The 15,405-nt window shown below is 40.8% G+C and overlaps 1 protein-coding gene across 1 annotated transcript in view; it reads left to right on the forward strand.

Annotated features, from left to right (window-relative positions):
• The first annotated feature begins 479 nt into the window (after positions 1-479).
• LOC311136073 (cytosolic arginine sensor for mTORC1 subunit 2-like) overlaps positions 480-15,405 on the forward strand; it is a 28,040-nt gene continuing 13,114 nt past the window's right edge. Inside the window, exons 1-4 of the mRNA XM_084170143.1 lie at positions 480-883; positions 4,983-5,053; positions 7,079-7,272; positions 11,314-11,446. Of these exons, the coding sequence (XP_084026269.1) occupies positions 771-883; positions 4,983-5,053; positions 7,079-7,272; positions 11,314-11,446 (511 nt within the window). The 5' untranslated portion in view covers positions 480-770. The remainder of the gene's footprint in view (positions 884-4,982; positions 5,054-7,078; positions 7,273-11,313; positions 11,447-15,405) is intronic.

Raw genomic sequence — 15,405 nt, forward strand, 5'->3', positions numbered from 1 at the left:
TAATTTTTCATAACTACATTTTGCATTGTCCCTGTATTTGCTCCATGATGGCCCTGCCATGGCAACACAGGAAATGTGGAACTACATGTCCCGACATGCCAGTGTGCCAGAGCGAGGTCCTCCCCATAGAGAATGATAGAGGGCTTTTTTTTTTTTACTAAAAGGCTGTATTAATATGGGCAGAGCCATTTAAGGCTTCTACCATTTTAACGTAGTCAACTGGATGGTACTTCCAACTTCGTTGGCTGATCCCTCCTGGTGACCCTGTTGGAGTCATGTGGAACCGGGTCATCGGGAGGGATCAGCTAATCGTGAAGAAGAACATTTACTACTTCAAAACGGAGATTGCCTCAATGGCGCTGCCCATGCAGTCAGAGACTCTATAATTGAACAGATACAAAGATGCGTCCTTTATCTACCTCTATGGTCCTCGCCTTCTTTTGATTGGCAAGTTGTTTGTTTCACTGTTACCAGCTGCTGGACTATTCCAATCCCTGTCGGAGAGAAAACACGCGGACCGATAGTCCTTCTCAATTTTCTTCCTCCCAGTTTACCTCATTGTGCTTTCTTTTATTTCACCCTGCTTCTATCTTTTGCTCTCTTTTACTCTTTTCCTAAGTGGTTAACTTTTCCTTCTCCCTCCCTTGCTTTCTGCTCAGTTTCACGGTTTTTATAAACTCTACCTATATAGCGTAAGGTATTTTTATTAGAAAGGATATACATTTCTATATATTTTTTTTTAATGTTCCTCAAATGAGAAGACGCAAAAGATGGAGTTGCATATTTTAGAACACAGTTTAAAAGTAGCGAGTATAGCAAAAGAGGGCATTCAGATTTGCACTCATGGATTAATCAAACTCGCCTTCTTGCCCTCTAAAACAAGGTAAGAAGCTATATAGATATGAACACTGTTATTAAATCCGTTAAAATATAACAAATTAATCATAAATATCGTATTGGGCAGTAATGTTATTGCAAACTAATTGCGGGACTGGATTATGTAGCCGATCGTTGTAGCAAAGCGGTGCAATTTTAATTGTGTTTAGTACAGTTGTCTTTTTAGCTTTAAATGAAATGCATGCTCTGTTGTTTTTGCATGTGTCAATGAGTGCTGGCAGTGGCCTATTCTTTAAATTCAGTAGGCTATTTCGTTTTGTATTTACATGTTCAGCTTTTGTAGTCCGACGTGAAGGGGTGTGTGTACGTGCATAGTTTTCAGCTCTGCGGTGTTGTTTTTCGTTGTGTGTAGCTGTAAAATTATCCGGGGTGAGGTGATTGATTTGAAATCGAACTTGAACCGGTGGCGTGAGACATTCATATATAGGCCTATAGTCGGCATTTACGTAGTCCGCGATGATGCCGAATATATCATTTGCGATGTTGCAATCATGATATGTTGTTGTTTGCGCCGCGAGCCATTATATCTGCTGCCGGAGAAGTGATTGCGCTTGACCGGTGGTTGTGTTTCTGACTACAGGCTTTGTGCCTTTCTGTTTTTAATAATTTTAATAGGCTATTAAGGGATCACAATAACAATGTAAAGATTCTTATATTAATTTCACCTGGCATGATGAGGACAGGGCAGGTTATAGCCAGGATATCTTCTGTAGGTTAAGCCTATTGCGATAGTTATACGATTATGGCATGCCACTGAGAATATTCTCAATAGGCTATAGGCCTACTCTCTAACCTAAACTTCGTTAGTGTTATTTTCCTCAAGTGATTATTTCCTCAAGGGTAATTTACATGTATGTGAGATGCATTCCAATAATATTGCAGTTTTGCATTCCTACAAAGATCTTTGTATCATTGCAGTTATAACTGCACCAGGACACAAGTTGAAGGCAAGTCTTTTTTTAGTGAGGATCCTTACATTAAGGACACATAGGATTGGAAAGGCCATTGGCTAGCCTATATGGCCAAGCTGTCCTCAGGGCAACTCCCCCTCCACCTTTCAGTGACCTTTTTTTGTGTGCTCCACTGACCCCTAAAAATACTTGAAAAAGAGGTAGAGGTCCACAGGATGTAATATACATTTTTATCATGGAGTGTTTTTATTTAGAATATTAGACTGTCCTCAGCTGTGATTTGGGCCTTGTTGCAGCTTTAAATTCATGGCATTACTACCATTTGGGAGTCACTAATATATTTTTTTATACAGTACTTTTAGATTTTACAGTACTTTTTGTAATTGCCTCATATTTCGAGTCAAGTAAGGGTGTGTTGTTAATTGTCCAGGGGTGTTTTAACAGCCTGAAACAAACTCATTTAGAAGCTCCCTGTGAAGTGCCTCACATTCATGTAGAATGTGAATGATGCTGACAAAATGTGGAGCCACACAAACACAAGGGGATGGCTTGGAAGCTGCGTACCACCTAGAATGTTGTTGATGGTCAAAGATACCTAAAAAGAAAAGGTAGGGGCGTGGATCAGAAAACCAGTCAGTATCAGGTGTGACCACCATTTGCCTCATGCAGAGTGACACATCTCCTTCGCATAGAATTGATCAGGCTGTTCATTGTGGAATGTTGTCTCACTAATCTTCCATGGCTGTGCGAAGTTCTGCGGTTGTGAGGCCGGTTGCCCATACCATAACCTCACCGCCACCATGGGGCACTCGGTTCACAATGTTGACATCAGCAAACGGCTCACCCACATGACGCCATACACGTGGTCTGCGGTTGTGAGGCCGGTTGGACGTACTGCCAAATTCTCTAAAACGACGTTGGAGGCGGCTTATGGTAGAGAAATTAACTTTTAATTATCTGGCAACAGCTCTGGGGGACATTCCTGCAGTCAGCATGCCAATTGCACGCTCCCTCAACATGAGACATCTGTGGCGTTGTTATGTGACAAAATTGCACATTTTAGTGGCCTTTTATTGTACCCAGCACAAGGTGCACCTGTGTAATGATCATGCTGTTTAATCAACTTCTTGATATGCCACACCCGTCAGGTGGATGGATTATCTTGGCAAAGGAGAAATGCTAACTAACAGGGATGTAAACAGATTTGTGCACAAAATGTGAGAGAAATAAGCTTTTTGTGCATATGGAAAATTTCTCAGATCTTTTATTTCAGCTCATGAAACATGGGACCATCACTTCATATGTTACATTTATATTTTTGTTCAGTATAATAATTTTAATTGAAAAGGGCATTTTAGAATCCCTACCTGTTAATTTACTGTGCATCTTCGCACTTATTAGCCTAATACACTGTGCAACCATTCAATTGCAAGGCTGTAGAGAATCATATTACCATGGTTGACTTGTTTCAAGTTCTTCATGAGCAATGCGAGAAACACCAAGTACTTTTAACTACTACAACAATATTTTTATGAGGACATTTTTTATGAGGACATGGCCTTGTTGCACAATCCCTCAGATTCATCTAACGTTTTTCAAGATGAGAGAGGTCAAAATTAGAGATCAAGTTAAATAAGTATATTCTGACAGCAGTTTCCAGGTACATATGCACCAAAAGTAATGGGGTAGACCTAAACTTCAAAACAGCACTCTAAAGCAGGGCTCTTCAACCCTGTTCTTGGAGAGCTGCCCTCCTGTAGGTTTTCTCTCCAACCCCAGTTGTAACTATCCTGATGGGCTAGACTAGGGTTGGAGTGAAAACCTACAGGACGGTAAGCGCTCAGGAACAGAGTTCTAGAGCCCTGCTCTAAAGGCTATTGTTAGATTAGCATCCTTTCATCAACTCAACACCTTAAATTAACACAAATCCAATAGTGGAAAAGCGCCACGTCGTACTGAAGGTGAATGTAATCGGAAGTCTCCGTTATATTAATGGCAGTGAGACACCCTTTCTCCATGCATATGTATTAGTAAAGCTCTCCATCATATCAACCCAAGGACACTTGAGATGATGATAAGATGACACAACAACAGGAGATGTTTTGGACAAGTAGGCCACTTCAGCATTTAGGAGATGACGTACGCCATCATCATTAAAGAAATGACGCATGGCATCAGACTTTCCACAATCAACATGTATCATGGTGCCCCTCGATTAAAAGAGAGGTGTGGGTGAATTGGACAAACATAGCTCATCAGCCAGTGTCTCCTCTCTCCCAGAATTGTGAGCCGGTTCAGGTTTTACGATCAGCATAAAAGTCTGCAGCAGCTACTGGCAGTCCCAACTCAAGATACATGTATTTGGGTATGTTTGCATAGACAGATGCATGGAGCTAAAATATTCAAAAAAACATCTCTCCGGTTTTGCAATTCCTCTGGCAACGAGGTTTACACAACTGTACAGAGCTCCTATCACTCATAACTGAGGAATGAAATGTAAGAAATAGCTGGGTTTATTTCAAGCTGAGAAATACCATGGCGTATTTCTGTGTTGTCTTGATGACCTGATTGGCCTCAAATATAGCCCATATGTCATTAAATACGGTGATAAAGAAGATATTAACAGACTTGTGATCACACACACATTGTTTGCGTTGAGTGTATGCATGTGTTGCTTGCTTTCCACAAAAGGAACTTTGGGGGCCATGTGGGGTCACAGAGATTTTTTGGAGGCTGATTACCTTAGATTCAGACAGCCTCTCTGTCTGACCAGGGCAAGCTGGTGTTTTTTCTCTGATCCATCTGCTTCCTTAAAGAGGTTGTACGGAAGTTTAGTTGCTAATTGTTTACCAAAAATGTTGGCTTGAGTTGACTGAATAGTTCGTATACACATAGGCAATAGGCATATGATATAACATTAATATAAAAAAAATGTACTAATGAAACCACAATACTTTAGGCTAACAATATGCTTTTGCTCCTCTGCATTGTCCAATGCGGTAATTTCTGGGCAATAGGTAAAGGTTCATTATTGCCTGCAAGCAGCTTCCAATAACTCCTTCCCATTTTTTATAATTGAACTTAGATAATGAATATGTTCTGTTGAAACTAACTGGTGATTTACAAGTAGCATAATGAACCACGTTATTCACTGTAAAACTCTTTCGTTTCCAGATGCAAATTTTTCAGTTTGACGGAAACTCCGGAGGACTATACCATTATCGTCGACGAGGAAGGCTTCAAAGGTGGGTTTTGTAGTCGCTACCTCTGGATCTTTAAGGTTACTGTGGAAACAAGGATCGGACCACGGGAAATAATTTGTAGCCCTATGATTTTCTCTAATTACTCGTATCTTGACTGGCTGTCGATGTTTGATCACATATTGCTCCATCAGTTTTCCCCCCTTTTCCATTATGGGTTAAGAGGCCAAGCTGTCACTGATTTGGCTTTGTGGTTGAGTGAGTGAATCCATGTCATTACAGACTGTTTCCAGGGTGACCCTTGTTGGTCACCATGGATACTAGAAGCTCTGCGTTGTGAAACAGGTGCAGGTATTCTACTGTAGATTGGCTGGAAGTTTCTATTGTGCTTATCTGTATGTGGGCAATTAATGGTAACGGAATTGCGCTGAGACTCAGATTTTTCACTTAAAATGTATGCCAAACAATAAACATTGATTTAAAAGTTTAACAAACCATACAACTATATGCACAAGGACTACTTTTAACATTGTACACTGAAAATGTAACAAAAACACATTCACTGAAAGAACTGTGCAGATGAAAAGTTTGGTAACAGAATTTTGGTAATCTCTCTGTTTGTGACCATGTTTTCACACCTTCACTTTGAAAAAATCTGTTTTGGTTATTGAATTACAGTAAGTGAAGTGAATGTACACCTGGTAACATTATTGCGGTAACGTAATTTCATTATGGGTCCCTGATTTGTACCTCACAACATAATTATGGATATTCATTTCTTTCTCTTCATTATTATAATATTATTTTAATGAGATCCACCACCAAACAAGACCAAAATTGGTTGGTCTGGATCAGACAAAATCTGAACCAATCATAGACGTTTCTCTTTCACAAGTACAGCGCAGAACAGTAGACTATAGTTCAGTACATTACAGTAGAGTTCAGTATAGTAAAGTATAGTACAATTCAGAGAAGTAAAGCATTTATTTTTTCCTACACTAAATATAAATGTTGATATTAGTTGGCAGGGGCGTTTATGTTAACATTATTGTGTTTGTATGTATTTCTAATACCTTTTAAAGGCAGAGAGAGCGAGCAATGACTTCAACCAATGAGCTTCAGTCCCTCGCCATCTGAGTGACAGCTAGAAAGATGCACATGATGCACACACAGCAGAGAGAGCAATGACATGGTGCACAAATCAGATTTTCGAGGAACACTTTTGGCTCGTGAGTGCTACTTTCAGAACTACTGGCTAAAAAGTATACAAAAGTACAGGAGAATCTCTTTTAAGACTTTTTCTGGTAGTTGCTTTCTAAGGCCCATTTTTCCACTTATTTGACAATAAATCAAATCCTTTGCCTATACCAAATTTTTAGGATGGAAAATGGTTGAAAAATGTATATGCCTTAATTTCTCAAATATGGACTCTTAGCTTTCATTTGACACCCAATTTGCCATGCTCCTATGAACTTCACATGTTGGTGCTCATGGGGCCTTTTACATGGAAATGACCATGTATTACGTTATTTTGCAGCATTACACGATGAACGATGACTTCAAATACTTGTTGTTTGGTCATGCCAGTGCATGAAAATAGCCGCACACACATTTAGCTCTATATCGAGGCTGTTAAAACAAAACCGAGATTGTTGGCATAGCTATGCTCAGTGGTAAATGAGTTATTATAAGCTTATTTACTCATTCCAATGACACTCATGAATGCAGTTTGTTTAACAAGGTTTCTTTCAAGGTTTTTCTACACACATTATTGATTATATGATGAAATAAGTAAGCATAGTCAGTCGTGTGATATCTTATTGTTCTTAGCAATGGAGTCAGGTCTTTTTCCAAGTCAGACCCCTCTCGTATTAATGGCACCCAGGCTTGACAATGCCTCCTCCAGCTCATCAGCGGAGGAGAAAGTCAAACAATCATCCGTAAAATAAGGGACATTGAGAGTCCGGTGACGCTGTTAGCGGCCTCATTTATCGCTAAGGGGACCACTGACAGACAGACACGTCCATCTGGGGCCACACCTTTTAACGGCATTTTCTCGTCCGGTTTCAGAACTGCCTGAGTCGGAGCACCTTAGTGTCGCCGAGGCCACGTGGTTGGCTCTCAACGTGGTGTTGGGGGGCGGGAGCACCACCAACTCTCAGCCAATCGGAGTCACCAAAATAGCCAAGTCTGTCATCGCTCCCCTGGCAGACCACAACATCTCTGTGTTTATGCTGTCCACCTATCAGACGGACTTCATCCTGGTGAGTGCAGTTCCACTACAGACCCCTCTTAAGTCTAATTTATACCCTACGGCAGGGGCAACTTTGATGGGGACCACAGAATATAAGGGGCGGCAGTGGGTCTGCGTACCCATATCCATACCAACACATGCAGTCAACTGATTTGCGCAATCAATCCATTTGTGCAGTTAAGCTACTTAACCCTTTTAACTAAATGCATTATACCAATAGCCAGGGCCGGCCCTAGCTTTTTGGGGGCCCTAAGCAAGATTTGGTTGGGGGGCCCCGCCACCTCGCTGGCAAAACATTTGGTGGTGGAGAGAACATTTTTAGTTTGAAAGTACATTTCCTGCAATTCTACACATTTTGCTATGGGGAGGAGAGAAAATGTTGCAATTTTAGAAAAAAAAATCATGCTATTATACTCATTTTGCCATTGGGCAGAGAGGATTTATTTTCAGTTTTACAGCTAATTTCCTGCAATTCTACACATTTGGACATGACTTATGCCATGTTAATATGACACCTGAGTGAGAGTGACTAACAAAATCAATGGGGGCTCCCTGGAGGTCAGGGCCCCTGTGCATGTGCCCTACGTGCCCAGTCAGTATTCGGCCATGATATCTGGCTAGACTAACTTACCAATAAAAAAAAATGTTAGCTGACATGACTAATTGAGTGACTGTCAGTGACTGACATAATGAGAGAAACCGCTGATGCACAACCACATTTCAAAATGTCACCTTGTGTATTCTACTATTCTAACTCTCATCAGTAAGTTGAGACCCGGTTATATATTTTTGGGTCGGGGCCCCGGTTTTGGAAATTCATCCGCGGGCCGTCTGTTGCCCATCACTGCCCTTCATAGTCGACAACGCAAAACTTACAAATAGCTGCACAAAATGGTGATCCTGCGTAGTTGCGTAGCAAAACTATGCAGATGTGGGCAGCCCCGCAGTTACAAACTTGACGTAAGTAAACAGGATTGCCGTTTTGCGTTCTTCAATTGCGTACCTACTGTACAAATGAGGCTTTAGAAGTGCTGTTGTATGCCTTCCTCAACTCTGCAAGGAACACATGCAAGATAACAGCCAGAAAATTGCAAAAACATGGTTATTGCCAATTGTCATGAGCATCTTGGCACGTCATTCTCCCGTCACGTGTTATTGATCCTCAGTCACATTCAGTTTGAGGATGTACAGTGAGCTCCAAAAGTATTGGGACAGTGACTCATTTTTTGTTGTTTTGGCTCTGTACTCCAGCACTTTGGATTTTAAATTATACAATGACTGAGAAGTGCAGACTGTCAGCTTTAATTTGAGGGTATTTTCATCCATATCGGGTGAACCGTTTAGAAATTACAGCACTTTTTCTACAGCACTTTTTCTACATAGCCCCCCCCCCCCATTTTAGGGGAACAAAAGTATTGGGACAAATTCACTTATGTATTAAAGTAGTCAAGTTTAGTATTTGGTCCCATATTCCTAGTATGCAATGATTACATCAAGCTTGTGACTCTACAATCTTGTTGGATGCATTTCCTGTTTGTTTTGGTTGTTTCAGATTATTGTGTGCCCAATAGAAATGAATAGTAAATAATGTATTATGTCATTTTGGAGTCACTTTTATTGTAAATAAGAATATAATTAGTTTTCTAAACACTTCTATATTAATGTGGATGCTACCATGATTAGGGATAATCCTTAATACAACGTGAGAAAGTTAGACGCACAAATATTATACCCCACCAAAAAATGCTAACCTCCCCTGTTATTGTAATGGTGATAGGTTAGCATGTCTTGGAGTTAGGATATTTGTGCGTCTAACTTTCTCACTCATCATTATTCACGATTCATTCAAGACTAGAGGTGTTTAGAAACATATTGTATTTTTATATTCTATTTATTTACAATAAGTGACTCAATACAATATTTACAATTTTTGGTGGTCCTCTGTAGCTCAGCTGGTAGAGCACGGCGCTTGTAACGCCAAGGTAGTGGGTTCGATCCCCGGGACCACCCATACACAAAAATGTATGCACGCACGACTGTAAGTCGCTTTGGATAAAAGCGTCTGCTAAATGGCATATTATATTATACAATTCATTTCTATCGGGCACAAAATAATCTGAAACACAAACAGCAAATGCATCCAACAAATTTGTAGTCACAAGCTTGATGTAATCATTGTGTGCTAGGAATATGGGACCAAATACTAAACTTTTGACTATTTTAATACAGTGAATTTGGCCCACTAAAATGGAAATACCCTCAAATTAATGCTGACAATCTGCACTTCAACCTCATAGTCATTGTATCATTTAAAATCCAAAATGCTGGAGTACAGAGACAAAACAACAGCTCACTGTATTTGTCAGTTTAGCTGCTTATTCTTGCAAGTATTACTGAACATGGTAACCTGTTATGTTACCAGTGGTCCAGTGGAAAGGAATGAAGGTAGCCTACTGTTATACATAGGTAATGGAAAATAGCTTATGAAACATGCCATTTTAGTCTAGTATTCCCCCACTCGATATGAAAAGACAATAGCAGCAGATCTACAGTACCTCCCTGGGCGGCACTTTTGCTTTGACCAGCTGCTTAATTACACCAGTCCTTTCTCATGCCAGGCCTTTTTGGCCACAGGGAGTCTTTTTATTACCTGCTACTAAGAGGGGGAAGAAGAAAACAAGGTCTGCTGAATAACTGTGGCCTTTGTAAGGAAATAATAAATAAATTGTTGATAATCTGGCTGTAGTTATTTAAAGAGGATCAGTCTCGGCTCAGTCTCTTGCTGGAATTCCCGGTAACATTCATGGCCACTGTTTTCCCTCCACGCCACGGCCTAATCACTGGCTCTAAAGAAATGGAGGAAACAACCTGCGTCTCTCTCATCCGTTTCTCTCGCTCGCTCACTCTGCCTCAGTCTCTCTGTCTACTTGTCTTGATGTCTTACTCACTATCTTTCTCTATGGTTCTATCTTGCATGCTCTCTTTATCGGTATTTGAGGGTCAGAGGAAGACCAGCCAGGCCGAAGCCTCTTTTTTTAAATGATGATTTACGATGATTTGCGTTACATAAACGGTGGGGCCCGACCCAAATGCAGAATGCAGTCATTTAGAGCAGGGTTTCCCAAACTCGGCCCTGCCCCCCCCCCCCCCCCCCCCCCCCCGGTGCACGTTTTGGGTTTTGCCTTAGCACTACACAGCTGATTCAAATAACCAACTCATCATAAAGCTTTGATTATTTGAATTATTTGACCTAGAATTGCATGAAATGCATTTATAAAAGGCCACATTCTTTCCGGACCCTAGACTACTAAAAATTTTCCCCATGTGGCGACTTCTGTAAGTACCTCTACTCTACTGCTCTATACCACTACGCAAATGCGATGATATGCATGCAATGCTTTATTATAAAGGTGATTTTTATTTTAAAGGTCACCCCCCTCTCTCGCTCACTTTTTGTTCCGGCACCTCCCGATTTACAAATTATGCACTGTAAATTGCTCTGGATAAGACCTAAATGACTAATGTAAATGGAACTGACAAGGTAGCTTTGCATTAGGCCCATGTAATGGGCAGCTATTTGGGGCATTTTAATTACACTTTGAAATTAGATTTGGAAGCAGAAGACAGTCTCCACCCTTTTAAAGCATTGCATTCATTTGGGAGGTTGTTGGGCCAAACTTTTTACTAATCAGACATACAGTACCTGCCTAAAATGCTTTATTAACATTTGCTGTAGCCACGGGCTCCTTTCTTTTACTTACACTTGAAGTGTTCAGATAAGCAATATGCAGAAGCTCTGAGTTCTTTTGAAATGTCACTGAATTGTTTGCTATTGGGACACCATTGTTTCTTTTCCCTGATACGTGCAGATTAAACTTGCAGTGTTTGAAGTGCAAATGTGACTTACTTTCTGATGTAATTGAATCAACCGTCAACCGTTCAAATGCTATTTCACGTTTATATAAAACTCTAACTTTTAGGTTTTCCCGGTTGTAACAAGTGTGTTGCGTTTTGGTTGACCCCTAGTTGTTGATGGTGTTGTGGTTGTCAGGTTCGAGAGCGGGACCTGCCCATGGTCATGCACACCCTGTCTTCTGAGTTCACCCTGATGAGGGTGGTCAACGGAGAGACCGTGGCCGCCAACAGCCTGGGAATCACCAATGGCTTTGTCAAGCCTAAACTCGGTAGGCACACAATACTTTTATTCACTATTATTCAATATACAAGACTGACATTTTATCCCTTTTTCACACTATTGTGTGGACACAAACTGTACTGTGCTTGCTCGGATATTGACTTTTGACATTGTCCTTTCCAGTACGGTTCCAGCAGCTATGGGACATAGTAACCAGGCCAGCACAGTACAGCTCGGCTCAGTAGTCTGAGGATTTACCCCAGTGTTTACCCAAAAGTCTCAAACTTTCTGTTTCCATCTACGCGGGCCGGCACCCGTGACTGTGAAAGTTCCCAGAACATTCTTTAGGTTGTAGCAAAAACTGTCCAGTTGGGTAGGTTACTTTCTAAATGTAATCTGTTACATTTACTAGTTACCTGTCCAAAATTGTAATCACTAGCGTAACTTTTGGATTACCCAAACTCAGTAACATAATTGAATTACTTTCAGTTACTTTTAGATTACTTTCCCCTTAAGAGGCATTACAGGACTGCCCAACCCTGTTCCTGGAGAGCTACACTCCTGTAGGGTTTCACTCCAACCCCAGGTGTTACTAACCTGGTTCATTTTATCAGCCTCCTAATTATTAGAATCAGGTGTGCTAGATTAGGGTTGGAGCAAAAACCTATAGGATGGTAGCTCTCCAGGAATAGGGTTGGGCAGTCCTGCATTAGAAGAAAACAAATAATGTATATTACCAATTGAATGAATGAATCTATTGCAGGATAAATCAATGTTAGAGTTTACATAGCTGGCCATAAATGGGTGTTGCATTTTACTTTCTACTACAGATAATAATAATATGAGGCTATATATTTACATTAAAAACCAAGTCTGTCAGATTTCCAGTCAAGCCAATTAATTGAATATCACTTGATCTTCAAGAATAGGACTCGGAAATATAGATTAGCCAAATTGTTTTACCTGACCATAACCCAAAAACGAATGACTTATTAGCCTACTCTGTTTATCTTGTTGTCATGGAGGACTGATTGGACTCATTGCTTTGAGTTGAAAAATAAATGCTGCTCTATGGAATGGCATGCTCTGAGCACTAGACCAACCGAAAAATGCTATTTGCATGTGAAAAATGTATTATTCTGAACAAAAATATAAACGCAACATGTAAAGTGTTTCATGAGCTGACATAAAATATTCCAGAAACCTTCCATACGCACAAAAAGCTAATTTCTCTAATTTTGTGCACAAATCTGTTTACATCCCTGTTAGCGAGCATTTCTCCTTTGCCAAGATAATCCATCCACCTGACAGGTGTGGCATATCAAGAAGCTGATTAAACAGCATTATCATTACACAGGTGCACCTTGTGCTGGGGACAATAAAAGGCCACTCTAAAATGTGCAGTTTTGTCACAAAACACAATGCCACAGATGTCTCATGTTTTGAGGGAGTGTGCAATTGGCATAAACAACATGTTTGAACTATTGCATTCCATGCCTCCATAGGCTGTATTAAGCATAAGCGCGATTTCATGTTATTTTTTCAGGAGGGGAGTTAGGCTACATGCAGCTATTTACATGTTGTACACAAAATACATGATCAACATGTTCGTACAAACTCGCTGATAGTTTTTTGCCGCAATGCAAAACTCAAGTGGGGAGTTACATGCAGTTATCTACAGTGCATTCGGGAAAGTATTCAGACCCCTTGACTTTTTCCAAAATTTGTTTTACATTAAAGCCTTATTCTAAAATTTATTAAATTGTTTTTTTCCCCTTATCAAACTACACACAATACCCCATAATGACAAATCCGAAACAGGTTTTTAGAAATGTTTGCAAATGTATATATATTTTTTTATGGAAATATCACATTTACACAAGTATTCAGACCCTTTACTCAGTACTTTATTGAAACACCTTTAGCAGCGATTAAAGCCTTGAGTCTTCTTGTTTGTGACGCTACAAGCTTGGCACACCTGTATTTGGGGAGTTTCTCCCATTATTCTCTGCAGATCCTCTCAAGCTCTGTCAGGTTTGATTGGGAGCGTCGCTGCACAGCTATTTTCAGGTCTCTCCAGAGATATTAGATCGGGTTCAAGTCCGACCTCTGGCTAGGCCACTCAAGGACATTCAGAGACTTGTCCCGAAGCCACTCATGCGTTATCTTGGCTGTGTGCTTAGGGTCGTTGTCCTGTTGGAAGATGAACCTTCACCCCAGTCTGAGGTCCTGGAGCAGGTTTTCATCAAGGATCTCTCTGTACTTTGCTCCGTTCCTCTTTCCTCTGATCCTGACTAGTCTCCCAGTCCCTGCCGCTGAAAAACATCCCCACAGCATGATGCTACCACCACCATGCTTCACCGTAGGGATGGTGCCAGGTTTCCTCCAGATGTGATGCTTGGCATTCAGGCCAAAGAGTTAAATCTTGGTTTCATCAGACCAGATAATCTTGTTTCTCATGGTCTGAGAGTCTTTAGGTGCCTTTTGGCAAACTCCAAGCAGGCTGCCATGTGCTGTTTACTGAGGACTGGCTTTTGTCTGGCATCTCTACCATAAAGGCCTGATTGGTGGAGTGCTGCAGAGATGGTTGTCCTTCTGGAAGATTCTCCCATCTCCACAGAGGAACTCTGGAGCTCTGTCACCTCCCTGACCAAGGCCCTTCTCCCCAGATTGCTCAGTTTGGCCGGGTGCCAGCTCTAGGAAGAGTCTTAGTGGTTCTTCCATTTAAGAATGTTGGAGGCCACTGTGTTCTTGGGGACCTTCAATGCTGCAGAAATTTTTTGGTACCCTTCCCCAGATCTGTGCCTCGACACAATCCTGTCTCGGAGCTCTACGGACAATCCCTTCGACCTCATGGCTTGGTATTTGCTCTGACATGCACTGTCAACTGTGGGACCTTTTATATAGACAGGTGTGTCCCTTCCAAAATCATGTCCAATCAATTTAATTTACCACAGGTGGACTCCAATCAAGTTGTAGAAACATCTCAAGGATGATCAATGGAAACGGGATGCACCTGAGCTCAATTTCGAGTCTCATAGCAAAGTGTCTGAATACTTATGTAAATAAGGTATTTCTGTTTATTTTTAATAAAAAACAGTTTTTGCTTTGTCATAATGGGGTATTGTGTGTAGATTGATGAACATGTTTATTTCATCAATTTTAGAATAAGGCTGTAACGTAACAAAATGCACTGTAGGCAGCATATGAAACACAAGCAAGACACAGACACGCAGTCTAATGTTCTTTTTTTTCATCATCATTGAAAACATTGGCTTACAACAGACCGAGAAGGTTGTAGCCTTAATAATGGCCTTGAATGTTTGTTCAAATCGCCACTGGGTTTTTATTTCAGCTGTCCAGAAATATGAGGCAGAGACCGGCTACATCATCATGGTTCAGAAGCAATGATTTATACACTAGATGACTGGCAGAGAGCGCTGTTTTGACGCCACTGCGTTCCAGGTGAAGCTGGTTGAGAGAATACCAAGAGTGTGCAAAGCTGTCATCAAGGCAAAGGGTGGCTATTTGAAGAATCTCAAATATAAAATAGATTTTGATTTGTTTAACACTTTTTTTGGTTACTACATGATTCCATATGTGTTATTTCATAGTTTTATGTGTATATATGTATGTGTGTGTATGTATGTGTGTATATATACACTGCTCAAAAAAATTAAGGGAACACTTAAACAACACAATGTAACTCCAAGTCAATCACACTTCTGTGAAATCAAACTGTCCACATAGGAAGCAACACTGATTGACAATAGATTCCACATGCTGTTGTGCAAATGGAATAGACAACAGGTGGAAATTATAGGCAATTAGCAAGACACCCCCAATAAAGGACTGGTTTTGCAGGTGGTGACCACAGACCACTTCTCAGTTCCTATGCTTCCTGGCTGATGTTTTGGTCACTTTTGAATGCTGGCGGTGCTTTCACTCTAGTGGTAGCATGAGACGGAGTCTACAACCCACACAAGTGGCTCAGGTAGTGCAGCTCAT

The sequence above is a fragment of the Coregonus lavaretus genome (genome assembly GCF_964263955.1).
Source record: "Coregonus lavaretus genome assembly, chromosome: 10".
Lineage (NCBI taxonomy): Eukaryota > Metazoa > Chordata > Actinopteri > Salmoniformes > Salmonidae > Coregonus > Coregonus lavaretus.